Source organism: Pelodiscus sinensis, chromosome 17, assembly GCF_052426305.1.
Source record: "Pelodiscus sinensis isolate ZL-2025 chromosome 17, ASM5242630v1, whole genome shotgun sequence".
Taxonomy (NCBI): domain Eukaryota; kingdom Metazoa; phylum Chordata; order Testudines; family Trionychidae; genus Pelodiscus; species Pelodiscus sinensis.
Window position 1 is genome coordinate 33,635,927 of NC_143068.1, and position 26,570 is coordinate 33,662,496.

At 58.2% G+C, this 26,570-nt stretch overlaps 1 protein-coding gene across 1 annotated transcript; it reads left to right on the forward strand.

Annotated features, from left to right (window-relative positions):
• Window positions 1-13,345: 13,345 nt before the first annotated feature.
• SCRT2 (scratch family transcriptional repressor 2) lies at window positions 13,346-25,405 on the forward strand. Its single transcript, XM_075900770.2, has 2 exons — window positions 13,346-13,832; window positions 24,122-25,405. The coding sequence occupies exons 1-2, from the start codon at window positions 13,727-13,729 to the stop codon at window positions 24,826-24,828; spliced, it is 813 nt and encodes a 270-aa protein (XP_075756885.2). The 5' UTR covers window positions 13,346-13,726; the 3' UTR covers window positions 24,829-25,405.
• Window positions 25,406-26,570: the final 1,165 nt, after the last annotated feature.

Here is a 26,570-nt window from a genome sequence, read left to right on the forward strand (position 1 = left end):
TCTGGTGGGTGCGGAATCCAGGTCCGTTTCCGCGATGGATGAAATGACACTCCGGCGCTGGATGTGAGCCCTGGGGCTATGGCATGTCCAGGCCATCTCCTCTTTGTCACGAGTAGTCGGCGAAGGCGCGAGGGGCCACCAGGAGACAGAGACCCGAGAGACCCAGGAGTGAGGCTGGCAGGGCCCAGCGGGCGCTGGGGCATGAGTCAGTTCTGATCCAGCCCTTGCCTGGCTTGGTTTTGAAAGCTTTTTGGCCCGGAAAGTGCTCTCCAGAGCAGAACTGAGCAGGGGGAGGCCGGAGCCAAGAGCCTGATGGGTGGCAGCCATCCCACTCACCCTTCCATGGGGAGACAGGGAAGGTAACGCCCAAGGGCGCAGTTTTCCACAGGCAGAAGAGAAGGGTCAGACTGGGCAGGTGAGCCAATGAGCTGTAGCGGCTGCGCCCAGCTCTGGGGGAGGGCGCACGCTGGCACCTGTCCTGTTCCACTGGCCCGAATCTCTGGGTGCCCACTCCTCTTTGGCTCTAATTTAGCTAAATTCTTCTCTGGTCTCATCGTTGGAGCAGCTGAGCCCTCACAACCCCTGCTAGCCTCCCAGTGCGCCCCGAGCGCTATGCCCCTCGTACCGGTGGGAAACGGAGGCAGTTAATTGCGGGTAGTGGAAGCCAGGAGTGTGACGAGGGGACTGAACCCAGCTTGCCCAAGTTCTAGGCCAGGGCCCCCATCACAGGCCCCTCCTCCCTCTCTGCAGCCTAGCTGATTCCACGTTAGCTTCACTTCTTCCTCGCCGTCTTTGGCTAAACCGAAGCCAGTCTGGTTTCATCACACCCAGAGCGTCCACACACCGCTGGGCACTCCCTTAACGTCCCCCCCACTAGTGCTGGGGGTGCCCCCTGCCCCTGCCTGCAGACAAGCCAGGAATGGGCAAGCCCTGAGCATCTGCATGGGAAGTTGAGACTGAGGGGGACCCCAGCTGCACAGTCTGTGCCCCGTGACCTCCGAGGGCGCCGGGGGAGGGGGGGTCTGAAAATGAAATTCTGTACTGCCATCCACAGGCAGACGGGTGCTCTCCACTGGGACCCCAGCCTACCAACCCCTGCTGGGACCCCACTACACTGCCCCCTGCTGGGACCCCGCTCTATTGCCCTTCTGGGACCCTGTGCTACCGCCCCCTGCTGGGTACCCACCTTACCACCTCCTCCTGGGATCCCACACTACCGCCCCCTGCTGGGACCCACCCTTACTGCCCCCTGCTGGGACCCCACTACACTGCCCCCTGTGGCATCCCACTCTATTGCCCCCTTGAATCCAACTCTTCTGCCCCCTGCTGATACCCCACTCTCTTTTTCCCTTGGTACCCCACTCTACCACCCCCTCCTGGGACTCAGCTCAATGCTTTTCTCAGAAGCCGTGGCTACTCTGTAGATAGCACCATGCCAGGGAAGTGGCTTTCCCTCGCCCTGTTCCCAGCAGTGGCAGACCAGCGGTGTGGACTGACCCTCCATCATGTTCCGTACCGTGGCTGAAGTATGGCGGACCCAGCTAACGCCGTGTGTACTATTAATGGACTCACAAGTTTAGCCAGGCTTAGGGGCCACCACGCCGAGCACGGTTTCCTGGCAGGACTGGGGTTGTGGTTTGCATGGTGCTGGGCTAGCAGAGCCTGGCAGATGAATTTGAATGTTGATCAATGCAAAGTAATGCACATAGGAGACCATGCTCTCAATGGTGCGTACCAAATGATGGGGACTAAATTAGCCGCGACCACTCAAGAGACAGGTCATGGCAGTGGTCCCCAACGTGGTGTCCGCAGGTGCCATGGTGCCCGCTGGGCCATTTCTGTGCGCCCGCTGAGTGATCAGGGCTGGCCTCACCCTCACCCCTGGGCGGTGCCAGCCCCTGGGCGCACAGCGTATGGGCAGCCCCGCCCCCGGGTGCATGGCACAAGGGCTGTGCTGGCCCCGGGCACATGGCACAGGAGCAGCGCTGGCCCCAGGTGCCTGGCGTATGGGCAGCCCGACCCCTGGGCGTGCAGCACAGGAGCAGCACTGGCCCCGGGTGCCTGGCGTATGGGCAGCCCGACCCCTGGGCGTGCAGCACAGGAGCAGCGCTGTCCCCAGCAGTGTGGCGCGTGGGTGGAGCCGGCACCGGGTACGCGGTGTATGGGTGGCCCCACCCCCATGTGCAGCCCCACCCTCGTGCACAGCCCTGCCCCCAGGTGCCGAGCGCAGGATTGACCCCGCCCTCAGGTGCCCCGCAGCCTCAAAAGGTTGGGGACCACTGGGTCATGGAGTCAGTGTGGAGAGTTCTCTGAGACTATCCACTCCATGCGCAGTGGCAGGCAAACAAGCAAACAAAATGTTGGGAATCATTAGAGAATAAGACAGAATATCTTATTGCCTCTATAAAACCATGGTCCACCCACATCTTGAATCCCGTGTGCAGATGGGACCGCCTCTTCTCAAAAAAGATCTCTTGGCATTGGAAAAAGTTCAGAAAAGGGCAACAAGAATGATGAGGGGTTTGGAACGGATCCAATATGAAGAGAGATTCATAAAACTGGGACTGTTCAACTCACAAAATAGGAGACTAAGGGGAGATATGACAGAGGTCTATAAGATCATGACCTGTGTGGAGAAAGTAAATAAGGAAAAGTTCTTTATTTGCTCCCATATCACCCAATGAAATGAATAGGTAACAGATTTAAAACAAACAAAAGGAAGCTTTTCTTCAGACAACGCATAGTCAACTTGCGGAACTCCTTGCCAGAGGATGTTGTGAAGGCCAAGGCTGTAACAGCATTCAAAGAAGAGCTAGATAAATTCACAGAGGCTAGGTCCATCAATGGCTATTAGCCAGGATGGGTGGGAATGGTGTCCCTAGCCTCTGTTTGTCAGAAGTTGGAAATGGGTGACAGGGGAGGGATCACTGGATGATTCCCTGTTCTGTTCACTCCCTCTGGGGCATCTGGCATTGGCCACTGTTGGCAGACAGGACACTGGTCTGGTCTGGAGGTATCAGTGAAGTGTGAGAGGCATATGGTAGGGTGCTCTTAGTCCTCTGGAGCTGCACAACTGACTTGTAACACTGAGCAAAGGAAATGCTATTTCATGCTGTGCACCGTTAGCCTGTGGAACTCTATGCCACATGATTTAGTCACAGTCAAGAGCTGAGCTGGATTCAAGAAAGGCTCGGATATTTACACAGGTAACGAAAGCACCCAGAGGTCTAAATGGTGAGGTCAAAAGAAACAAGAGTTTGGGAGTTGGCTGCTTCGGGGCATAAGTCAGCCTGTAACTTTCAGGGGTTGGAAGGGAAGATTCTACTACCCCTGCCTACTGCAAGGGCCTTGCGGGGCACTATCGGAGACAAGGTTGTGGGCTTGCGGGCCAGTCTCCCCACGCTTCCGCTGTGTGCTGGGCAGCTCTCGCCAGCTGTCCCTAGGAAGCGGTGGGGGTCTGTTCTTGCGGAAGGGCACCTCTCTGTTTCTTTCCAGCTCAGTCCCAGAGCCTGGTTTGCCCATCCCAGCTCCAGCTGGCGCGATGTGAAGGGGAAACCTCGTCCCAAGCAGGCTGTGGGCCTGGGAACAGCCCTTAAATCAAGGCAGCCAGCAGCCTGAGACAAGCAGCGAGGCCGGTGCGGGAGCTGGGAAGCAAGCGGTGCACAAAGGCCCCGAGCAGCAGAGGAGGGGATGGATTCTGTCCCCTCCTCCCATGAATGGAAGCATCCATGAAGTGAGGCGACTACCGGGCTTCATTTGCATGTTCCCGGGCGCCGCCATTTTTAAATCCCCCTTAGTCCAAACTAGCTGCCCGTGGCTAGACGCGGCAGTTAAACGTTAATTCAAACTAACTCCTTAGTTCGAATTAACTGTTACTCGTTCCACAAGGAGTAACTGTTAATTCAAAGTTACGAGTTAGTTGGAATTAACGTTTAACTGCCGCGTCTAGCCACGGGCAGCTAGTTCGGACTAAGGGGGATTTAAAAATGGCGGCACCCGGGAACATGCAAATGAAGCCCGGGATATTTAAATCCTGGGTTTCATTTGCAACTCCGGTTGCCCTCATTTGCCTACCTAACTCGAACTAACGAGCTAGTGTAGACATACCTTTGAGTGTAAGCTCTGTGGGGCCAGGACCGGCTTTTGCTGGGTCTGTGCAGCACCTAATCCATGGGGTCTGCCCGCTGACTGGAACCTCAGGGCATGATAGGAACACAAGGAACAAACCCTAAAGTAACAAAACCAACGAGCGGTCCTGTGGCACCTTAGAGACGCACCAAACTCTGTAGGATCGTGAGCTTTCGCAGGCAAAACCCTCTTCCTCAGATGTGTCAGAAAGGAAATGACGGAAACCAAGAGCTCTCTAGAACAGCATCTATAGAAGTACCTGTCGATTGCAGGACGCATGTTAATGAGGCTAACGAAGTGGCCTGGATGTATCCCATTCATTGCTTCTGATGTGGAAATGCGGATGCTAAAGGCAGGAGAAATTGGCTTTGTAATGCACCCACCAGTTCAAGCCCAGGGTAACAGTGTCAAATCTGTAGATGAATAGGAATTCTGCACTCGCTCTCTGTAGTTGGGTTGTGAAATTTCTTTGCAGAAGGACGGCTCCTTTTACATCCATGATCGAGCGCCAAGGCAAGTTAAAATGTTCCCCGACACAGGCTTGTGTGTGTTCTCATTTCTGATGCCTGACTTGTGTCCATTCATCCAGTGCTGCAGAGACTGTCCGGTTTGGCCCATGTCCATTGCAGAGGGGCATCGCTGGCACTTAGAATCATAGAACACTAGAACTGGAAGGGACTTTAGGAGGTCATCAAGTCCAGTCACCTGCCCTCATGGCAGGACCCAGCACTGTCTAGGTCATCCCTGCCAGGTGTCTGTCCAACCTGCTCTTCAATATCTCCAGAGATGGGGATTCCACAACCCCCTTAGGAAATTTATTCCAATGTTTAACCACCCTGACAGGCAGGAAGTTTTTCCTAATGTCCAACCTTAACCTCCCTTGCTGCAATTTCAGCCCATTGCTTCTTGTCCTCTCCCCAGAGGCCAAGGAGAACAATTTTTCTCCTTTCTCCTTATAACACCCTTTTAGATACTTGAAAACAGCTCTCACGTCCCCTCTCAGTCGTCTCTTTTCCAAACTAAACAAGCCCAATTCCTTCAGTCTTCCCTCACAGCTCATGTTCTCTAGACCTTTCATCATTCTTGTTGCTCTTCTCTGGACCCTCTCTAGTTTCTCCACATCTTTCTTGAAATGTGATCCCCAGAACTGGACACAACACTCCAACTGAGGCCTAACCAGCGCAGAGCAGAGCAGAGCAGAAGAATGATTCCTTGTGTCTCACTCACAACACTCCTGTTAACGCATCCCAGGATCGTGTTTGTGTTTTTTGCAACCTGTCATGTTGTTGACTCAGGTTTGCCTTGTGGTCCGCTGTGACCCCTACACCCTTTCTGTAGTATCCTTCCTAGACAGTCGCTTCCCATTCTGTATGGCTGCGTCTACACTGGGCCACTTATTCCAGAAAATCAGCCGTTTTTCCGGAATAAGCTGTGAGCTGTCTACACTGGCCCTTGAATTTCCAGAAAAGCAACGATGCTCTACTGTACAAAATCAGCCGCTATTCCGGAAAAACTATTCTGCTCCCGCTCAGGCATAAGTCCTTATTCTGGAACACTGTTCCGGAAAAGGGCCAGTGTAGACAGCCCAGTAGTCTTTTCCGGAAAAAAGCCCTGATCGCGAAAATGGCCACAGACGCTTTTCCGGAAAAAGGGCTTTTCCGGAAAAGCAGCCTGCCAATGTAGACGCTCCTTTTCCGGAAAAACTGAAAACGGAATAGTATTCCGTTTTAAGCAGTTCCGGAAATTCATGCCAGTGTAGACACAGCCTATGTGTGAAACAGATTGTTCCTTCCTCAGTGGAACACTTTGCATTTGTCCTGATTAAACTTCATCCTATTGATCTCAGACGGTTTTTCCAGTTTGTCCAGATCATTTTGAATTGTGACCCTATCTTCCAAAGCACTTGCGACCCCTCCCAGCTTGGTATCACCTGCAAACTTAATAAGCATCCTCTCTGTGCCATCATCTAATCGTTGATGATGATATCGAACAGAACCGGTCCCAAAACAGACCCCTGCGGAACCCCACTGGTTATGCCCTTCCAGCAGGATTGTGAACTGTTAATAACTACTCTCTGAGAACGGTTATCCAGCCAGTTATACACCCGCCTTACGGTAGCCCCATCTAGCTTGCATTTCCCTAGTTTATTGATAAGATGTGAGACCATGTCCAATGCCTTACTAAATTCTAAGTATGTCTAAGTCGTACTTGATGGCATAGATCACAGGACAGGATGTGTAGTTGTAGGAGCTACTGATGCGGTGGCCAATGTGGGCAGGTCCTGCGAGGTGTCGCTTGTCTCGATGTGTGAACAGAGTTGACACCAGGGTTTGGGGCAAGGGTAGGTTCCTGGATCTCTAAGGTGCTGCAGGACGACGCGTTGATTGTAAAGTTACAGACTAACTCGGCGACCCCCCTGAGACTAGACCTCACTTGTGGGCTCCAGCCCTGCGAATGGGCCACTTCCTAGGGGATGAAACCTCACAGCTGGGCTGTCTCCCTCATTCCTTCCATAGCCCTTTGCTCGGGGATACCCTCATGGTGCCTGGGCCCGCCCTGCCCCCTCGCTCGCCCTGCTTGTCTGCCCTCTGCCAACCCTACAGCAGGTTCTCAGGGCTCCCCTTGCGATTGGGCATGGGGTTTTGCTCCAGGAAGGGGGGTCATTTAATTTCCAGCGCCTTTCCCAGAGCAGGGTCGGGGCGTGGGTTCAGCCGACATGCAAGCCCTGTCTGCACTCTGGGGGCTTGTAGCCAGGGGTGCCGAGGAATTGGACGTGCTGGGGATGGTGGAAGGGGGAGGGAGGCCTCCCCCAGAGACTGGGGAACTGTTTCCTTTCCCAGGGGAGTCCTGGAGGCCCTCGCAGCTCCCGCCGGGTGCTGGGGCAGGCATGTGGCGCCGGAGAACGGATCCTCTCCTTCCCGAGCATGCCTGGAGCTTAGCGCCGGTGGAGCTTTCTCCGCCCCATGCAAAGCCCAAGCTGCCCATTCTGCCAGGGCTCCCTGGCACCCGACAGGGCACAGGGCCGCTTGCTCCCTGCCCAGCCCCCCGCCACTCCTCGCCCTGGGAGGAAAGAATGAGAATCAACGTGAGCAAGCAGGGAATTATTTCCATACAGCTGCCCAGGAAGGCCGGCCGGCCCAGCCCGCTGGTGCTGCGGCAGAAGAAAGGCTCCGTTTCCGTCTTCGCTCCGCTTCCCTTTCTCTGTGTGGGGGGCATGGGAGGGGGTTACGGAGCAGGCCGCAGTATTTGCATAGCTCAGCAGGCCTGATGGCAGGTGATTACCATAGATTATCTCACTCCCCTGCCTCTGAAAAGAGAGGCGCTGCTATTCTTCCTCTGCTCAGCCTCCCGCTGCCCCTCCTTGTCTTTTACACTTAATTACCTCGCTTATTACACACACACCCCCAGCCAGAGAGGGAGAGAAATCACAGGGCACTGGCAGGCGGGCCCAGCACAACTAGGGCGTGAGTAATCGTCTATTCTGCAAACGTGCCTTCAAGGAAGGAAATCACACGCACATAAATAAATACGAGGAGGCAGGGCTTACAAGCAAGGGGACCCTCCCGGCCATGCCGAGGGGGCAGGAGAGGGCCCCGTGTGACCCCCACAAGGTTGGAGGGCCAGCCCTGAAAGGGATACAAGCCAGCTGTGACCTCAGCTCCCCCCAAGGGGACTTGTGACCTTGAACTTGTCAGGCCTGCGACGTGGCAGGGTCCTTGCGGGGAGACAGATGGGGGTGATGTCACAAGGAGATGCGATTTGTTCTTTCAGCCTGGCTGCTTGGAGGCTTCTGGAGCGGAGATGTCGGGGGCACGTCTACACTAGGGCACTACTTCGAAGGAACCAAAACCGATGTCACCTCTCCCGAAATAACAAAATCCAACCAGCGCACCCACAGGACGGGGGAGCCTCGAAATGAGTCCAAGGCAGGCTCTGTGAATGTGGACACGCTTCCGCGGCAAGCACAGGGGAGCAATTTGTTCGAGTGAGTCTGGGGAGTCGTTATTTCGAAAGAGCAGCAGCAGCACGTCCCTGCGGCCGCTACTGCGAAATAACAAGTCCGAAATGAGCGTTATTCCCCGAGGAGAGCAGGAGTCCCAATTCTAAAATAGGGCGCCTGTGATTTCAAAGCAACGGGCTTGGTTGTGTGGACGCACCGCTTATAATTTTGCCCCGAGAGGGGTTATTAAGAAATAAATCCCTAGAGCAGACCAGGGCCAAGAGCAGAGCTGAGCCGAGGTCCCAGGATCCAGCTGGGGATCTGAACGTCCCCAAAGCAGAGGGGGTGTTTGGAGCCTGGGTTTTGCTTTGGCCTGCTACAGAGAGGGGCATTTGAGAAGCTCAGAACCGGACCTAGTTTAAGGTTTTGAATGGGGGCCCCATTCAAGCCCTGGGACCTTCTGATGTTGGTCCCTCTGCAGAAGAAGGAGACGACAGTATATTAGGGGTGCAAGGTTCGCACCGGGATACTTGGGGGGAGATGACAGTGTTTTCGGTTTTCCTGAACAGTGTTGCAAGCGGATCAGCTGCTCTCGGAACACCAGCGCTTAGCCCATCCTTTGGCTTGGGGACCCCAGGTGGAAGGTGACCAAGCGGCCCCCTAAGTTCCATCTGAGTCATGCACGTGGGGGGTGAGAACATGTGGGAGAGCCTAGCCAGCCGGAGCTGCCTCACCCTTCTACCGTGGGGACGTTTCACTGCATTTCTCAGGCCCGATGCCACAATTCTGTCAAGGAAACCCACCTGGTCTGGAGCTCAGAACAGCTGTGATGACTCCCCATTTCTGGGCAGCTTTGGGAGACGCCGGAGGCAGTTGGTGTAGAGAATGAGGTGCTGGAGTGGGATGCATGAAACCAGATTTGTGCCTGGGGGACAGACGAGGGGCCTGATACTCTGGGGACGGAGCGTTCCTAACGTCCCGTCCTAGTGAGCCGTACTGTCTCAGCCTGAACCTCTAAGTGTTACTGCAGTCAAAAAACAATGAACTGTGGTCCCTACATCACAGACCCATAGACAGGTAGATTGGAAGGGACTTCAACTGGTCTTCTAGTCCCGTCCCCTGCACCCACGGCAGGACCAGGCACCATCGAGACCATCCCTGACAGGTGTCTGTCCAACCTGCTCTTAAATGTCTCCAGGGATGCAGATTCCACAGCCTCCCTAGGCAATTTATTCCAGGTTTAACCACCCGGACAGGTAGGAAGTTTTTCCTAATGTCCAACCTAACCCTCCCTTGCTGCAATTGAAGCCCATTGCTTCTTGTCCTGTCCTCAGAGGCCAAGGAGAAGAATTTGTCTCCCTCCTCCTTGTAGCCTGAAAACTGTCAGGTCCTCTCTTCTCCAGACTAAACTAGGCCACTTTTTCCAGCCTTTCCACCTGGGTCGCGTTTTCTAGCTCAGTCTGGAGAAAGAGCAGAACTGCAGCCTATGAGGGGACCACCCGAAGCCCCCTCCAGGGAGATGAGAGTAGCAGTCAGTATAAAATCACTGAACAGGAGGCACTACGGGACAGCCGGGATAGCTTCTCTCACGGGCTGAGCCAAACCGGACGGTCTCTGCAACACTGGATGAATGGACACAAGCCAGCTGTCAGAAATAGGAACACGTGGACACCTGTGGGGGAGCATTTTAACCTGCAAAGCAATTTCACCCGCCAATTGCAGAGAGAGAGTGCGGGACGGACATTCGTCTGTGCATGTGACACCGTTTCCCTGGGCTTGAACAAAGGCGTTCACTGGCTGTCGCGTTCTAAAGCCGGCTGCCCTGCACGTCACCCCTCCTGTCTACACCAAAAGAGGGGCACCTCCTACCCTCTGAGTCAGCCTCATTAGCACCAGTCCTACAACTGACAGGTACATTCCGCCTCCCCTCCCTTCTTTTCCTGTTATAAATTCTGGGGTTCTGTTATTCCTCTCCAGCCCATCTGAGGAAGTGGGCTTTGCCCACAAAAGCTCACGATGCTAGATATATATTTGGGTTAGTCTCCATGGTACCACAAGACTCCTCATTGTGTGTTCAGTTACAGACTAACACAACCCCTCAGAGACTTTTAATCAGGCGCAAGTTTTAGTTAAGAGCTAACCCAGTGCTGGCACCTTGGAAGGTGCAGAAGATGCCTTGGCCCTTTCCTAAGCCTTTGCAAGCCTCCTACACAAACAACACAAACCACAGCGCCCTGGTTGCCTCCGAGGAAGGCTCTGTCCTGCTTGCTTGTTAATTTCACGGCTGGGTGGGACGGGAGCAGACCTTGGTTTTGAGGATGGATTTGAAGGACATGGGAACAACCCAAGGTCACAGAAGAAAGCAGTGGCAGAGCCAGGCCTAGAATTCAGGCACTCGCAGCTCCTCGCTTCACTCTTGACCGAGTCTGGGGGCTCTGGCTCATGGAGGTCAGAGGAGGCGATTCATCAGAAGCCCAATATCTCACCCCCTCCTTAATTTGCTAAGACTACATTCCCTGTGAACTAGCCGTGTCGGGGTTCTCTGCATCGCAACCCCCTTCTGACAACAAGCATTGCTGCGTGGCCGGAGGACGGGAGACAGGAATACAAACTCACTCGAGTCCCACTGAACTGGATGCGGGGGCCAAAGCTTGAACTTGGGCAAAGGGGCCAAAACTGGCGCTCCAGGGCTACAGCCCCAGGCAGGAGGCCTGTCACCTGAGCCCCACAACCCATGGCTGAAACCCTTGGGCTTTAAGTTTGTCAGCTCACACGACCCTATTCAAAGGGGGTCATGACCAATGTTTCCTCTAATTTTTCCATCCATGGGCAGAATAAATTTTGTTATGTGCACTGATGCATGTGCAGATGTGCACCACCAATAGAAATACAGGCTGCCGGCTGTGGGCCATTGTGGGTGCTCTGCTAACCAGCTGGGCAGCACCAGCATCTCTCTTGGGTAGCCGTCTAAGCACTCCGCTTATGGGGAAACTGGTCCGGGAATTGGCCCGCAGTTTGAGACCCTCTGATCTAGCACATGCAGGGATAAACCACCAGAAAGTGAAAGGCTCTGCTTTTCAGTCCAGAGGGGTTCAGAAACCTCATGAGTGTCTCTGAGCGGTGTGGCCCTACCAAGCCCTATGGCCATGAGATAACATGGGTTCCTGGTTGTGTCTCCTCCTTGCCATTAGCGGCCCGTGCTCGCCAGAACTCTCTGGGTAGACAGTGGAGATGTTAAATATCGGTTAATTGACTAGTTGATTAACCTCATGAATTCTTATCAGTTAGCCTATTCTATAGCCCCTGTCTGGGAGGGAGGGGTCGGAGTTCGCAGACCCGGCACGAGCCAGAACTGAGCCGGGCTGCCTGCCTGGCTCCTAATACACTTTAAATGCAGAGCCGCAGCGGGGCGGGGAACAGATCTCTGTACAAGCCGGGACTGAGAGGGGCTGCTGGCCAGCCTGTTAAAATATGTCCTGGCAAGGGGTGCGGGGGAATGCATGGAGTCTATAGCATTAACCTGTACGCTTTTGCTTATCGGTTAATCGGTTCATCAGCGGCACTGTTCCATCCCTAGTAGGCGCTAATGTTCTGCAGCGTGGAGCAGAAAGGGGAAGTACTTCCAAGGGTCGTTGCACAACTTCCCTTTGAAATTGGGTTTCCGAAGGAAAGGACCGGCCTGGCCTGGAAGAGCAGGAGGAAAATAATGTCAAATGCTGAGAGGAAATCACACGGCTCCTGGTAGAGGCCTCCCCTAGCCTGGACAGTCTTGCACCACCGCAATAGGGGAGTAAACTCGCTGTTGGTGTAATGCCATTGACTTCAGCGGAGCGACCTCCCTCCACAATTTGGCCCAAGGCATTACCAATGCAGGGCGGGCCAAAAGGACGGCGGAAACTGACGGGCAGTTCAGAATTCCTTACTCGCCATCCCTACCCGGGGGTTCGGGCCGGATTGCGAGTCCCAGGCCCGGACCCCAAAGGCCCAGCCAGTGCTGAAACACGCCCAGGTCTTCCTCAGAGGCAGAGTCGCTTTGCTGGTGCCCTTCACGCTGCCACGTGCGAGCGTTTCTGCAAAGCAAACACATTCTGCAGAAGGCAGGCGCCTGCCTGCTGGGCTCCAGCAACAAAGGCGCAGAACCCAGCTTCTTCCAAGGGGAGCGAGGTGCCACCGACAAGGCCCCCTTTTGTGTTCGCTCTGCCCAGGGCACCGTTTCTTGCCCACCTTTGTTGAACTGGGAAATCAAAAGGCGCTCCCCTCCCCCAGCATATGGCTCTGGACTGTATTATTCACAGGGTCTTCAAACACACTGCTTGCACCAAGACAAAGGAAGCCGAGCTGGGAGTTAATCTGAACAGTCTCTTTCCCTCGCCCCCCCCCCCCCCTTCTCAGACTTCCTCTTGCCTCTTCCTCGCACACGCCTCTCTATTGTCTGCCGGGGGTGGGCCCGAGGAGAGAGAGAGAATTAATGTATGACCCCCCATGGGAGAATGAACTGCTTGATCAGTTTCGGGGGGGAGGCCTCCTTGCCTCGCTGTGATGGCTTGATCAGTTTCAGGGGGGGCTGTCACAGAACACGGGGCTGCCCAGCAGGGTACCATATTGTCCCTACCGAGGGGTGATGTGCAGTGGCGGGGGGGGGGGGGGGAGGGACTCGCACCTCTCCCCCCACCAGTGCCACGATCTCTAGAAGTTCTCCCTTCAGTCTGGAGCATGTCTCCGGGCTGAGCCCCGCCCCTGCCTGACACCTGTTCCGCGCCCCCCCCCCGCCCCCCACTGAGAGGAAGATCAAGGGCTGTGTGTCTAAATGTTAAGCAGATGGGCTGTGGGCCATCCCTCCCTCCCTGCCCCCCCCAATTCCTCCCTTGTCTCCCTTCCTGCCCCGCCTCCTTTCACTTTCTTCTCCCTCTTTCCTTTTCTCTCTCACACACTTTCCCCATCTCTCTCTTCCCTTCCCCCCTCAGACACACACACATTTACCCACACAGAGACAATTACACACACACAGACACACACACACACACAAACTCAGACACACACAGAGGCCCTCACACCGAGACATTTACACACAGAAAGACACATACATACACAGAGACACAGACACTTACACACACAGAGACACAGACACACACAGACGCACAGTCACTTACACACAGAGAAACACACAGAGACACTTACACACTCCCACAGAGATACAGACACACACACAGAGACACTTACACACTCCCACACAGACACACACACAGAGACACTTACACACTCCCACAGAGATACACACTCCCACACAGACACACACACAGAGACACTTACACACTCCCACACAGACACACACACAGAGACACTTACACACTCACGCAGGCAGACACACACACACTTACACACAGACACACACACTTACACACACTTTCTCTGTGTCTCTCCCCCCGCCCCGGGCTGCCCGCCCAGCCGGCTCGCTGCTGCTGCGCTGCCTGTCCTGGGGGACAGTTGATGGATTAGGGCCGTACCGCTCCCTGGCAAGGCACCACCTGATCTCCAGCCCGCGTCCCATATAAAGCCGGCGGGGCCCGGAGTGCTGAGCTCAGCGCCTGCGCCCCCTCCCCCGGCCCCGCCTGCAGCGCGCAGGGAGCTGTCCAGTGCTGATCCCGGCCCGGCCGCGCCATGCCCCGCTCCTTCCTGGTGAAGAAGATCAAAGCGGACGCGTTCCAGCCCGGCGAGGGGCCCGGCTACACCGCCCTGGGCGCTGCCTACCGGCCGGCCGGGAACGGTGAGTGGCTCGGGGCGCGGGCGGAGAAGGGTCCGGGCGGCTGGAAGGGCTGGAGCCCGCAGTGCGTCTCCCCAGAGCCCCGCGGGGCCGGGCGGGAGGGGGCGGTGTCCCGCCCTGCGCACGGAGCGGGGCTTGGGGAGCCCCCCCCTTCCCCGGTATGAGCGGGGTCCGCGGAGCTGGGCCGGGCCCCGGGGAGAGGCGGTGCGCTCGTCCCCCCAGAGCCCTTCCCAGCGGGAACCGGCCGGGCTGAGGGCCCCTTCGCGGCCGGCGTGTGGGTGGGTGTGTAGACAGGCACAGGCACTGAAAAGTGTCACCCTGTGTGTGTGTGTGTAGACAGGCACAGGCACTGAAAAGTGTCACCGTGTGTGTGTGTGTGTGTGTGTGTGTGTGTGTGTGTGTGTGTGTGGACAGGCACGGGCACTGAAAAGTGTCACTCTGTGTGTGTGTGTGTGTGTGTGTGTGTGTGTGTGTGTGTGTAGACAGGCACGGGCACTGAAAAGTGTCACCGTGTGTGTGTGTGTGTGTGTGTGTGTGTGTGTGTGTGTGTGTAGACAGGCACAGGCACTGAAAAGTGTCACCGTGTGTGTGTGTGTGTGTGTGTGTGTGTGTGTGTGTGTTTGTAGACAGGCACAGGCACTGAAAAGTGTCACCCTATGTGTGTGTGTGTGTGTGTGTGTGTGTGTGTGTGTAGATAGGCACAGGCACTGAAAAGTGTCACCCTGTGTGTGTGTGTGTGTGTGTGTGTGTGTGTGTGTGTGTGTAGACAGGCATAGGTGCTGAAAAGTGACCCTGTGTTTGTCGTGGGGGGGTGTACTCGGGGGGGGGAGGGGTGCACTATCTTGGGCCTATGCATGTGTTTGTGGGATTAGGGCTGTGTTGTGTGTAGGTGTGTGCTGGGCTATGGGTGTTGTGCTGGTGGGACTGTGTGTGCTGTGGGGCAGGGGCCCAGGGTTGTGTAGATCGGGTGTGTTGCTTTGGAAGTCTGTTAGGTATCTCGGGGGGAGGGATCAGTGCACATCCACAGCGTGGAGGGTGGGGTGCCCATGTGTGTGTTCTGTATGGGCTGGAATCTCTCCCCTAGGAAGGTGACCCTAGAATTCAGCCCCTCCCCCGGTTGCTCCTTTGTGCAATTTCTCCCCCTTGACTCCGGCTGCCCTTTGCTGACTCTGCAAATCCGGGCTTTGTTCCCCTCCCCAGGACACGCGTGGGCAAGGCAGAGGGGCCACGTGGCTGCCTGAGCAGCCCCATTGATTCCCCGGCACTGGAAATGCCCCTGGGTTGCAGATTTCCTCCGCGCCCCCGTGGCTGAGGCTGGGCTCAACCCCTGGCAGGGCCGGCCTCAGGATCCCAGCCCGCTCGGCTTGTGCGCTGCAGACCGAGTTCTTCACAGGAGACAGACGGTGCCCCTGACAGGCTGGAGCTGCTCCCTAGGGGGCTGGCGCTGGGCCAGGCAGGGAGAAAGGCCTCTCAGGAGGCCAGGAGGTGACGGGGGGATGAGGGGCTGCTCCCTCACCCAGACTGGCTCCATGTCCAAGAGGGAAGGGAAGGGAGCACCAGGAAAGGGGGGGTGATGGAAAAGAACAGAGGAGAGGGATGGCATGGCTCATGGCCCCACACACCAGCCTGCAGCATGGAGAGGTAGGGGGTCAGGCAGAACTAAGCTCCATTAGAAGGCCCTGAATGGATTTGGGTGATGAATACAGGTGGCCCTGCCCATGGCTGGCGTGGGAGGGACTGGTAGGCTGGTACTTTGGCGCCTGTCGGACAGTCGTCCAAGAGGAAGCCACAGCTGGGTGGCTTGTGAGGCTGCCCCACTGTGCCCAGGGCTGTGTCCTGCAGCGCCCCTCCCCCCTTCAAAATCTTCTCGGGGGTGGTGGGGGGGCGGTGGAGAGAAACTCTGCTGCTTCCAGACGGTTGGAGGTGCCGGGACCTCCTGTCCCGGGCTCTGGTGAGCTGCAAAGCTGGGATGTGCTGGATGGATTGTAGGGCTAGGCCCCGCTGCCCAACCCCAGGGGACGTTCCTCCTGCCCTTGGGACATGTCCCCAGTCCTGGGCTCAATCCAGACAAGAACGCCATCAAGGCGAGCCCTGCCTTCTACACTGAGGGGCCTGGCTCGGCCTCGGGTGGGAGATGCCCTCTGCTCCACCTAACAGGAGGGGGGGTGGAAGGCAAACCGCTTGGGTCAGCCGGCAGGGGCCGGTCCCTGTCAAGCGGCCCCATGGATTCACACCTGCACAGGGCTGGAAAGGCTGCGGCGTGGTCCCCGAAGATGTGGGATGACCTGTCCACCCCTCCCTGGGAGGACAAGCAAGGTCCGGGCTGTATCTTAGAGGGGGTGTGACTCAGTCACTCCCCGCCAGGCCTGCCCCCCACGGCAGGGCCAGGCCACGGCATTAGGGGCATGAGAGTCCCAATCTCAGCACGCACACATGATCGGGGCCATTGCTTCCAGGGGTGGACCTGCCGGGGGCCAACGGGAGGTGCTCTCGGGGGATGACTCTCGCGTGGGAATTTGCTTCCTCCGAGTTAGAGCGAGAGGCTCTGGCACATCCCCGAAGGGGTTGGGTCTCTCAATGCACACACGGCCTGCAGGCCAGGTTTGACGCCCCCTCAGAACAGCACCGCCGACTTGACCGCCCTGCGAGGGGGGCGCGGTGCAATATACTTGTGAACACCATGTGCCAGCGAAAAGGAGAGCTGACTAAATAAATAAGGAGAGGGAAGGAGGATGCGGCAGCCAAGAGCTGGCCCTGCGAGTCAGGAGCCCTGCAGTTGCATCCTGCTCCTGCCACTCACTCAGGGTCCATGGCGATGGGCGGGTCACGTGCCCTTTCTGTGACTCAGTTTCCCCATCGGTAAAATGGAGATAATTTCACTCGTTACTGCTTGTCCAGTGCTTGGCACTCTTCCCCAGGAAGTGAGTCAGCCAAATGCAGTATACCCAGGGGGCCTGTAACAGAACATAGCCTGTTTGTGTATCCGGCCCGCCTCTGATCCCCTGTGTGACCCCGCTGGAAAAGGACCAATCAACTTTGCCGCCACTCAAAAGAAGAGGCGCCCTGGCGCTGCGGCTGGCCTTCGCGGTGGTGCGGGTGGACCCAGCAAATGGCACTTATGCCCCACATGCTAGCGGCTGGCTCTTGGGAGCTGCCTGTTTGATCGCGAGGCCGGGTGGGGGTCTGTTCAGAGCATTCGGAGACCCTGGTTGTGCCTCACCCACCGAGGGTGGATTTTAGGGGGCAAGTGCCCGCCTGGCTTGGGAGGCTTTCTGCTGCCTCCTGCCTCCCCGCAGTCCCGGGTGGGGCGCCCCTGGGTGTGAGAGAGCAGGTGTGCTGGGGCAGGTCTCCGCGCAGGCAGGCTGAGCAGACGCTGTCGATGCTGCTCCTCTGGAAATAACCTTGCTGCCTGCTCCGGAGAACGCGTGGAAAATTGCTGAGGAAAGCGCTTTGGGCCCAGCGTGTGTGACTGCGCTGGGTAAACAAGGAGAGAGAAAGGCAAGGCAGGGAGGGGCAGCTCCGAGCCGGGGTGGGAGGAAGGAGGGGGCAGGATCGGGGCCGGGGAACCATCAGCTGTCCGAAAGAGCATCCCCACCCCCCGGCGAGGGAAGACGGGAGAGCAGGGGGCAGGCTCCTCATTCCAGCAAGGAGGGCACAAGCCTTAGATGACTTGCAGGGATGAACAGGCCAGTCTTTCCAGAGCTAGGAAGCCAAGGACGCTCCGGTTGGGGAGAGGACAGAAAAATCAATAATGAGGCAGGCTGCAGGCCGGGGGAAGCCACAGGTCAGCCTCCAGCAATCACACTTAAACTGGAGCAGGCCAGGAGAGAGAAAGCCCCCACCCCCGGGCCTGGTCACCAGTGTCCCCTCCACTCCTGGGCAGGGCTGGCCCCCAAAAACGCTTGGGAGGAGTAAAATTGCTGCCTTAGGGCAGGGGAAGGGAACCTAAGGCCCTGGGGACAGATACAGCCCCCAAATTGACTGGATCTGGCCCCCGGGGCTCAATCAAGGCTCTACCTCCCCCCCCCCAGCATTGGGAAGCCCACGCTGGCACTCTCTCCCGCTCCCCCGTCCATGGGGCTTCTCCCCCATCGGCACAGACACTGGCATTCCAGGGGGAAAGCCGAGATCAGACTTTCTCCCTCAGATGGAAGCCCGGGGCTGTCTCCTCCCGCACAGCCGCTTCCGGTCGCCGCACACAGAGGACACCCGGGGTCATTCTCGTTGGGCGCACAACGGCGATGGGGAGCAGAGCACCCAGGCTGCAGCGCTGTGTGATCTGATTACAGGCGGACTCCCTCCATGTCTGTGTTAGAGGCCTTGGGAGGAGAGTCAGGGGGGCTGGATTCTGCTCCTGGCTTTGCCGGGGACGCACTCTGTGTCCGTGGACAAGCCCCTGAGCAGCTTGTGAAACGCTCCCACCCTTGCTGCACAGGCAATGCCCCTGCTGCCAGCGGCAGTGTAGCCCAGTGGCTAGTGTCTCTTGCTGCCTCTGGAGCCAGGGATTGATGGTGCAAACCCCACCTCCCCGGGGACAGCCAACCCATACTCCCAAGGGACAGCGCTGACCCTGTTGGGACATAGGAAGCATTAGGAGGGGCCCCAAAGGTTTAGAAGGTGCGGGGGTCCTCAAGGTACCTACCTCCAGAGTCAAAGGTGAAGGGCTTGAGCCCTACCTGAGCAGGGTTAGGCAGAATCGTTGGTACAACCCTCCCTGTCCTGGTTTCAAATAATTGTCATCTGCACAACCCTTGCCGCGAGCTTGACAGCACCCGGCTCCCCTGCAGACCGTGTGGTTTGGAGCATGGACTGTGATGCTGGCCCTTTGGAGACCAGTTGTCTGCCATGCCCTGCCACTGACGTGCTGTGTGACCCTGTGATGGCGCGTTGGGGGTCCCCCGTCTCCTGCACCCCGAAATGCCACAAACAGACTGCACCAGCCGGTGGAATAGAGGAAGTTTATTGCCTCTCCAGGATACAGCACAGCACAGATGTAGTCTGGTCACAGAGCTGGGCTAGGATGCCTCAGGCCCCCTTGAGATGGGGGAGACTGGGCCCCTAAACTCCAGCCCCTTTCCCTAGGCTCTCCTCCATGCTCCCAGACAGTAACTAACTAACCCTCTTCCAGCCCTGCCCCCCAGCCAGGGCAGCATTCCACCTTCCTTTGTTCCTCTCCATGGGGGGTGTCTGGTTCAACAAGTTTGGCATCACCTTTGCATAGCGAGGTTTTCCCTGCTGGGTCTTGCTCCAGACAGCAGGGGTCACCACAGCCCAGCAAGTACCCCCACTACGTCACAGACCCTGGGCAAGTCCCCTCGCTGTGCTGAGAGTCAGTTTCCCAACCTGTAAAATGGGAATAACGCTAAGGCGCTTGTTCACAAACTGTGACAGGCAGGGAGGCGAAGCCCTCGTGGGAAAAGCAGGGTGTTTATTGGAGTTAGGGGTGGCAGAGCGGGGCCCCACCCAGACAGTTAAAGGCTCACGGGCCAGGTGAACTCACCGCAGGGGAGCAGGCGACTGGCAGTTTCCGAGCACTGTGCAAAGGGGACTGGTTCCTGGCCCTTGGCCGTAAGCCGGCCTGAGTTAGGGTGAAGTAGTTCCAATGGTCTGGGGCAGAGGGAAAGGGTTCCAGGTGGTGGGAGCTGCTCTGGAGTGGGCTGAGCTGGGTTAGTCTGTCTGTGTGAGCACAACTGCTCTGTGATTGTGGTGCAGGCCACACGCTGCACCCATCCCCCCCTCGGGGCAGATCCTCCCTTTTGCTGGTGCCTCCCCCCACACCCCTGAAAATACCCCATCCTCGCCCCCTAATTCCAGCTCTTCTGGGTGACGACCCCATCCATTCTGGGCCCCCCGTTACGGAAAGGATGGGGCCGCATTGGAGACGGTCCAGTGGAGGGCAGCCAAATGATTCCGGGGCTGGAGCACATGCTCTATGTGGCTGAGGGATTTGGGCTTGTCTAGTCTGCAGAAGCGAAGAGCGAGGGGGGATTTGAGAGCAGACTTCAGCTACCTGCAGGGGGGTTCCAGAGAGGCTGGAGAGAGGCTGTTCTCAGTGGGGGCAGGTGGCAGAACAAGGAGCAATGGGCTCGAGTTGCAGTGGGGGAGGTCTAGGTTGGAGATTAGGAAAATCAATTTCCCTAGGCGGGTGGGAAGCGCTGGGCTGGGTCCCTAGGGAGGGGGTGGAATCTCCAGCCCTTTAGTCCTGGCTTGACCAAGCCCTGGCTGGGCCGATTTTGTTGGGCTTGGTCCTGCTTTGGGCCGGGGGCCGGACTCGATGCCTCCAGAGGGCTCTGCCGGCCCCAGAGTTCTAGGGCTCCCCCGCTTGCAGCTGGCTTTTCTCACGGCGGGTGAGGAGCCCGAATCCAGGTTCCCTCCCATTGATTGTTGTGGCGACTGGAGACTGGAGGGTTTTCTATAGCGAGCAGGAGGGGAGTCAGCTGCCCCCTGCCAGCCTGGGCAGCAGGGCACAGGCAGCTGCTAGGACTGTGCTCCGGGGAATTCCTTTGCCCCGGAGCGCCACCTCCTGGTGGGTTTACACAGGCGTGTGGGGAATAGCTGCTGGAACAAGCCCTTCCCCAGTGGGGAAGATTGACAGACGGACACACATCCGGCTGCTGCCAATCTCTGCAAATTGATAGGGGGACTAGGAACACGCCCACAAATCCACGGCTCGTGGGAACCCAAGGCCGGGATGTCCAGTGAGAGGTTGGTGCCAGTGGAATAACTTTCCTATCATAAGAATGTAAGAACGGCCAGGGTGGGGCAGAGCAAAGGTCCATCTAGCCCAGTGTCCTGTCTGCCCACAGTGGCCAAGCCAGGGCCCCAGAGGGGACAGAACAGGGAATTATCACATGATCCATCCCCATTGCACATTCCCAGCCTCTGACAAACAGAGACTAGGGACCCCATTCCCACCCGTCCTGGCTAATAAGCATCAATGGACCTAACCTCCATGAATGTATCTAATTTTTTTATGAGCACTGTTAAATCCCAGGTCTTCACAACATCCTTTGGCGAGGAGTTCCACAAGTTGACTGTGCGCTGCATGAAAACTTCCTTTTGTTTGCGTTAAACCTGCTGCCTATTCGTTTCATTTGGTCACCCCTAGTTCTTGTGTTATGGGCACAGGTAAATAACTTTTCCTTATTCACTTTCTCCCCACCAGTCATGATTTTATAGACCTCTCTCCTATCCCCCTTAGTCTCCTCTTTTTTAAGCTGAACAGTCCCGGTCTTTTAATCTCTCTTCACACGGGACCCGTTCCAAACCCCTCGTCATTTTTGTTGCCTTTTCTGAACCTTTTCCAATGCTAAGAGATCTTTTTTGAGATGAGGCGGCCACATCTGGACGCAGGCTTCCGGATGGGGGCGACCCCTGGATTTATACAGAGGCAGGAAGATAGTCTCTGTCCTATTCTCTCTCCCTTTGAATGGTTCCCATCTCCCCTCACCGTAGGAGTGAGTGGGGCAGGGCCGTTCCTGCCAGCTGAGCATCGGGCCCATTCGGCTCTATTTTACCGTGTCATGGGCCAGAGCTGCCTCCATATTTCTCATGAATGTGAACGCGATCCCGGCTCATAGCCTGAACATCGGGGTCTCTTCATGGGTCCAGTGCACAGCACCGACCGGGCGACGATGCCTGTGCTCCCTCGTCGGCCCTCACCTGTGTTTCCGAGAGGGGCCGGCCCCTCGCGTGCCGTGTCGCAAGAGATGGGATACAGAAATCCCCCTTCTAGAAGCCACTGCCCCGGGTCCACTTGTGCGCGCCACATGGGAGCCCGATCACGGTGTGTCCAGAGGGGCACGCGTGGGCCTAGCCACCTAGCTGGCATGCACAAGGAGGGGGCTCGGTGAGGCACAGCCCCCTTGGATGGAGTCAGGCTGCTACGGAGAGGGGTCAGTTATTAGATGAGAGCTAAACATCGTCCCAAGCCCCCGAAAGATCAGCGCCGAGGGGAAAGCTCCTCAACCCAGCAACAGGCACTAAGTCATCAGGTGCCGTCTGCCACACGGCCTGTTACAGCCTCCCGGCAGGGGTCCTGGAGCTGCTTTGAGAGGTGCCCAGCTAGTGTGGCCTGGAAGCGCTGGTGGGGGGCCGAGAGATGTCTACATCCTACAGGTGGGTGGGGTCTGGAGTCAGTGGCTGGGCTCTCAACCTGAGGGCCAGCAACCCCCCCACTTCTCAATAGGGGGTCCCCACACTTGTTCTGGTGTCAACATGGGGGAGTGGCCTGGAAGACACGGAGACCCCTTTAGTTGGGGTTGGTCCTGCCTAGAGCAGGGGGCTGGACCTGATGGCCCTTTGGGGTCTCTTCCAGCTCTATGGTTCTATGATTCTAAGACAGATGCACCATGAAATACCCACGGCCACAGGCTGCTAAGTGCATCACACGTGTCCCTCGCACGAGTCACCGTATGCGAGTGTTTTGCCTTTCCGGGCAATGCATGGTCCAGCCTCAGTGGGTGGGCGCCCCCGGATCCCAGCTGATGGGGCAGAGCCTGGCGCTGTTTCTCCATGAACGTGCCCCCCGGATCCTCCCTGCTGAGCTCAGCCCATGAGGGGGGAGGGGCTGGCTAAACGCTGACCCTGAGTCGGGGCAGCGTGTGTGCGCCTTGCCTGCAGCAGAGCCCCAGCAGAGAGCAGGCACAGCTTTGGAGCTGGAGATCCTCCACGTGGGTGGCTTTGGCTTCCAGCAGCTCCCCTAAACACCCGCTGTCTCTCCAGGCCTCCTGGAGTTTCCAGATCCCGGCCCAGTTTCCCCTCCGCGGTGGCTGAGCCGAGGCCCGGCTCTCTCCCGGCTATTGCCGCCTTAGAAGGAGGTTTGTGTGGGTAGCTTGTTGTGCGAAGCATCGGTGATCACTGCCCGCTGCTTCCTTCCAGCCGCCAGCCAAGGAACCTTCCAGGAACCTGTGCCCCTGCCTGCAGAAGTTGCTGGCTCACAGGTATCCCTGAGAGCAGGCGGGGCAGAGTTCCCAGGGGAAATGGCTGGGAAAGGGGAGGGCAAGGCAGGTGACCTCTGACCTGTGCCAGCCTGGTTGGGTTTTCGGAGGGGCGAGCGCTGCTTGTTGGGAGCGCCTGCCCAGGTGGAATTAAGCCTTGACAGTGTCTATTGGCCGGGAAGAGAGGGGGGCCGAAAAGGGGCCGGTTGTGGGGCAGGCGGAGTGAATGGGCCAGGGGTCTCGGTCCGTGCCTTACCCGAGAGGGCTCCGCAGCAGCTGCTTGGCTGGCGTGTGGCCAGAGGGGAGAGCTGGCGGAGACGGGCTCCGGGCAGTGGAACGGTGCCTGGCCTGAGGTCTCCGGGAACGGGCGGCTGCGGGTGGAGGCAGACTGGCTCAGACCCCGGGATCCTGACCCCGGACTGTCTAAGGACAGCGCTCTGCCTGCCCAGCTGTACCCCTGGATGTGCAGCCCTTAGCACGACTTGGGGTGAACTTGTCCCACATTTTGGTTAGGAATAAAACCCCAGAACAGGGCCAAGCTACGAAGGGCTCGGTAGACCAAGGCCGAGTCTCCAGAAGAGAGCCAGGCCCTTCTCACGGCGCTGTGCTCCTCAGACCTGTTCTGTGTGGACCGCCGGGCAGCTCTGACCTACCGAAGGCTCTGGTTTGGCTCCTCATACAGCCAGCTGGGCACTGCAAGGGCTGGATGCCAGGCCAGGCCCTGAACCCTCGACAGCCCACGAGCACCCAGATGCAGCGCTTTGGGCTTGCCCACCTCCGTGCAAAACACAGCCAGGTTTTCCGTGCAAGGCAGCCGTGCACCGAAGCTGCCCCGGGAAGGCCTGGCCGGGAGGGGATGGGGCGGTTAGGAAAGGGCTTGGATATGTAAATGGAAAAGGAGAACTAAGGCTAGTAGAGCAGGTACGGGCAATAGCTTTTGCTGGGGGGGCCATTTCGCAAATCTTGGTTCATGGGCCCGGGCGGGCTCTGGGGCCCCTAGAAGGCACAGAAAGGGTGGGGCTGGGGGCTGCAGAGAGCGAGACAAAGAGAGTGTGTGAGTGTGAGACACGTGTGTGAGAGAGAAACTTTGCGACACACGTGTGCATGTGGCACTGTGCGTGTGACAGGGACTGGGTGTCTCCCTCTCCCCTCCGCCTGCCCACCCTGCACAGCCGGCAGGAGAATCCTAGGAGCAGCTGGTCTGTAGGGGGAGGCGGCTGTGAGTAAACACGCTCTACTAATCAGCTGAGTGGGCCAGATGTGGCCCTAGGGCCGGATCCGTCCCCTGGGCCTGATTTTGCCCACCGCTGTAGTAGATGGTGATCTGTCTCCGCCGGTGTTTCTCTCCTGCAGGGTACAGCCAGCACTGCCTCCCGCCCTCCAACTGTGAGACCGATAAGAGACCAGGGCTCCGGCGGGTGTCTCCAGACCCGCCCTACACCCCGGCTCCCGAGGAGTACAGTGACCCAGAGAGCCCCCAGTCGAGCCTCTCAGCCCGCTACTTCAATGGCGAAGCTGCGGTCACAGACAGCTACTCCATGGACGCCTTCTTCATCACGGACGGGCGCTCCCGGCGGCGCGGCGAGAGCCAGCGGCGCGGGGGCCACCGCCACGCGTGTCCCGAGTGCGGCAAGACCTACGCCACCTCCTCCAACCTGAGCCGGCACAAGCAGACCCACCGCAGCCTGGACGGCAAGATGGCCCGGAAGTGCCCGACGTGCGGCAAGGCCTACGTCTCCATGCCCGCCTTGGCCATGCACCTGCTGACCCACAACCTCAAGCACAAGTGCGAGGTGTGCGGCAAGGCCTTCAGCCGGCCCTGGCTGCTGCAGGGCCACATGCGCTCGCACACGGGCGAGAAGCCCTTCGGCTGCTCCCACTGCGGCAAGGCCTTCGCCGACCGCTCCAACCTGCGGGCCCACATGCAGACCCACTCGGCCTTCAAGCACTACAAGTGCGCGCAGTGCGAGAAGACCTTCGCCCTCAAGTCCTACCTCCACAAGCACTACGAGTCGGCCTGCCCCCGGGGCGCCGGACACGGCTGTGCCGTGGAGCACTGAGGCCGGGGCAGAAGGAGCGCCCCCGACGGCAGGGAGGAAAGGGGCCCCCTGCCCGCCACTCCCCGCCAGCCAAGGCAGGGCTCCTCCGCCTGTGGTGCAGGGCGCCAGGGACGGGTGTGCGCCCCAGGGACGCTCTGACTGACGGGCTTCCTGCGGTGGGACTTTTCCTTCCCAGACCGGGTGACGGTTGGGAGGGAACACCTCGAATGGAGCCGGTCGCCGGCTCCACAGCTCTCCCGATTCCCCTGGTCCCAGCTCTTCCCCCGGCTCGCTGGGGGCCCCGGGGCAGGACTGAAGGGGAGCGGCATTCCGAGGAGCCCAAGTTCCTCCCCGGGGATCCGCCCCGAGCGCCTCTTCAGGCCCAGGCACCTGGGGAAGCTCCGTGCGGATTGATTTAATTTATTGCTGTATTTATTTTGTGCTGCTGTTTCTCCCGGGGGGAATCGGCTGGGGAGGAAAGGAACGGGGTCTTCTCCATCGGGAGCTAAACTCAGTGGGTTCCAAATGGTGTGAAACTGTAAGCGTATTGACAAGGAAACGAGGCCAGGTGGGACACTTGGGTTCAGTGCGACTGACAGGCCTGGGGGAGGGGTATCAGTGTGACTGACAGGCCTGTGGGGAGAAGGGGGAGTCAACTGACAGGCAGGAGCATGAGGGGAGTCTATGTGACTGACAGGTTTCTGGAAGGGCAGTCTTGTGGCCAGGAGGGGACTGAGGGGTGCTGCCCGAGTGTCAGGCATGTGAAAGGGGGTGGTTCTGTGGGACTGACAAGCCTATGAGGAGGGAGAGGAGTCTGTGTGACTGTTGAGCCTGTAAGGGGGAGGAGTACCTCTGCGACTGTTGGACCTGTCAGGGGGAGGGGTGTCTGTGTGACTGCTGGGCCTGTCAGTGGTGTGTTGACTGTTGGGCCTGTGAGGGGGGAGGGATGCCTTTATGACTGTTGGGCCTGTGAGGGGGAGGGGTGTCTGTACGACTGTTGGGCCTGTGAGGGGGAGGGGAGCCTGTACGACTGTTGGGCCTGTGAGGGGGAGGGGAGCCTGTACGACTGTTGGGCCTGTGAGGGGGAGGGGAGCCTGTACGACTGTTGGGCCTGTGAGGGGGAGGGGTGTCTGTACGACTGTTGGGCCTGTGAGGGGGAGGGTGTCTGTGCACCTGTTGGGCCTGTGAGGGGGAGGGGTGTCTGTGCGCCTGTCGGGATGGTGGAAGGGGGCATGCCTATGTGCAGTATATCTCTGAGTGGTGTCCTTGTGGGTTGGTTCGTGTTGCCCTGGGAACGCCTCTCTGGAGCCGCTCTGCTCTGTGACTGGCAGGAGGGCTGAGGCCTGAGCAGCAAGGGGCAAATTTCCCCTGCCGCACCCTGAACAGGAACGCTCCCATGCCCTTGCTCTGGGAGCGAGCGGGCGTGCGGCAGAGCAGGTGTGGGGGCCCGGCAGCACCTCAGTTTGCAAGTAACACGCCTAGAAAGGCTCGAGCTCCGCTGGGCGCAGAGCACAGTTTCGAAGCGCGGCGTGCGTGCCCCCCGCGGCTCCACACCCTGGCGGGGAATGGAAGGAAAACCCCCAAGGCAGGAGTTTTTCAAACCACTCTCGCAATTCTCAGGACTTCTGGACTGTTGGGGCTGGCAGTTCTGTACCCGCCCCCCTGGAACGGGAGGCCGTGCTGGGGGGCACGGCGGCACCCTCCTTCGAGTGAGCGAGCGGCTCTCCCGCGAGTTGGGCTGCCACAATCCGATGCGTTGCGGC

What these genes read in the sequence shown, in the direction of transcription:
- SCRT2 (XM_075900770.2), top strand. Translation starts at nt 13,727, where the DNA reads ATGCCCCGCTCCTTCCTGGTGAAGAAGATCAAAGCGGACGCGTTCCAG. An exon ending in CTACCGGCCGGCCGGGAACG is followed by an intron (nt 13,833 to 24,121) that starts GTGAGTGGCTCG and finishes TCTCTCCTGCAG; the next exon opens with GGTACAGCCAGCACTGCCTC.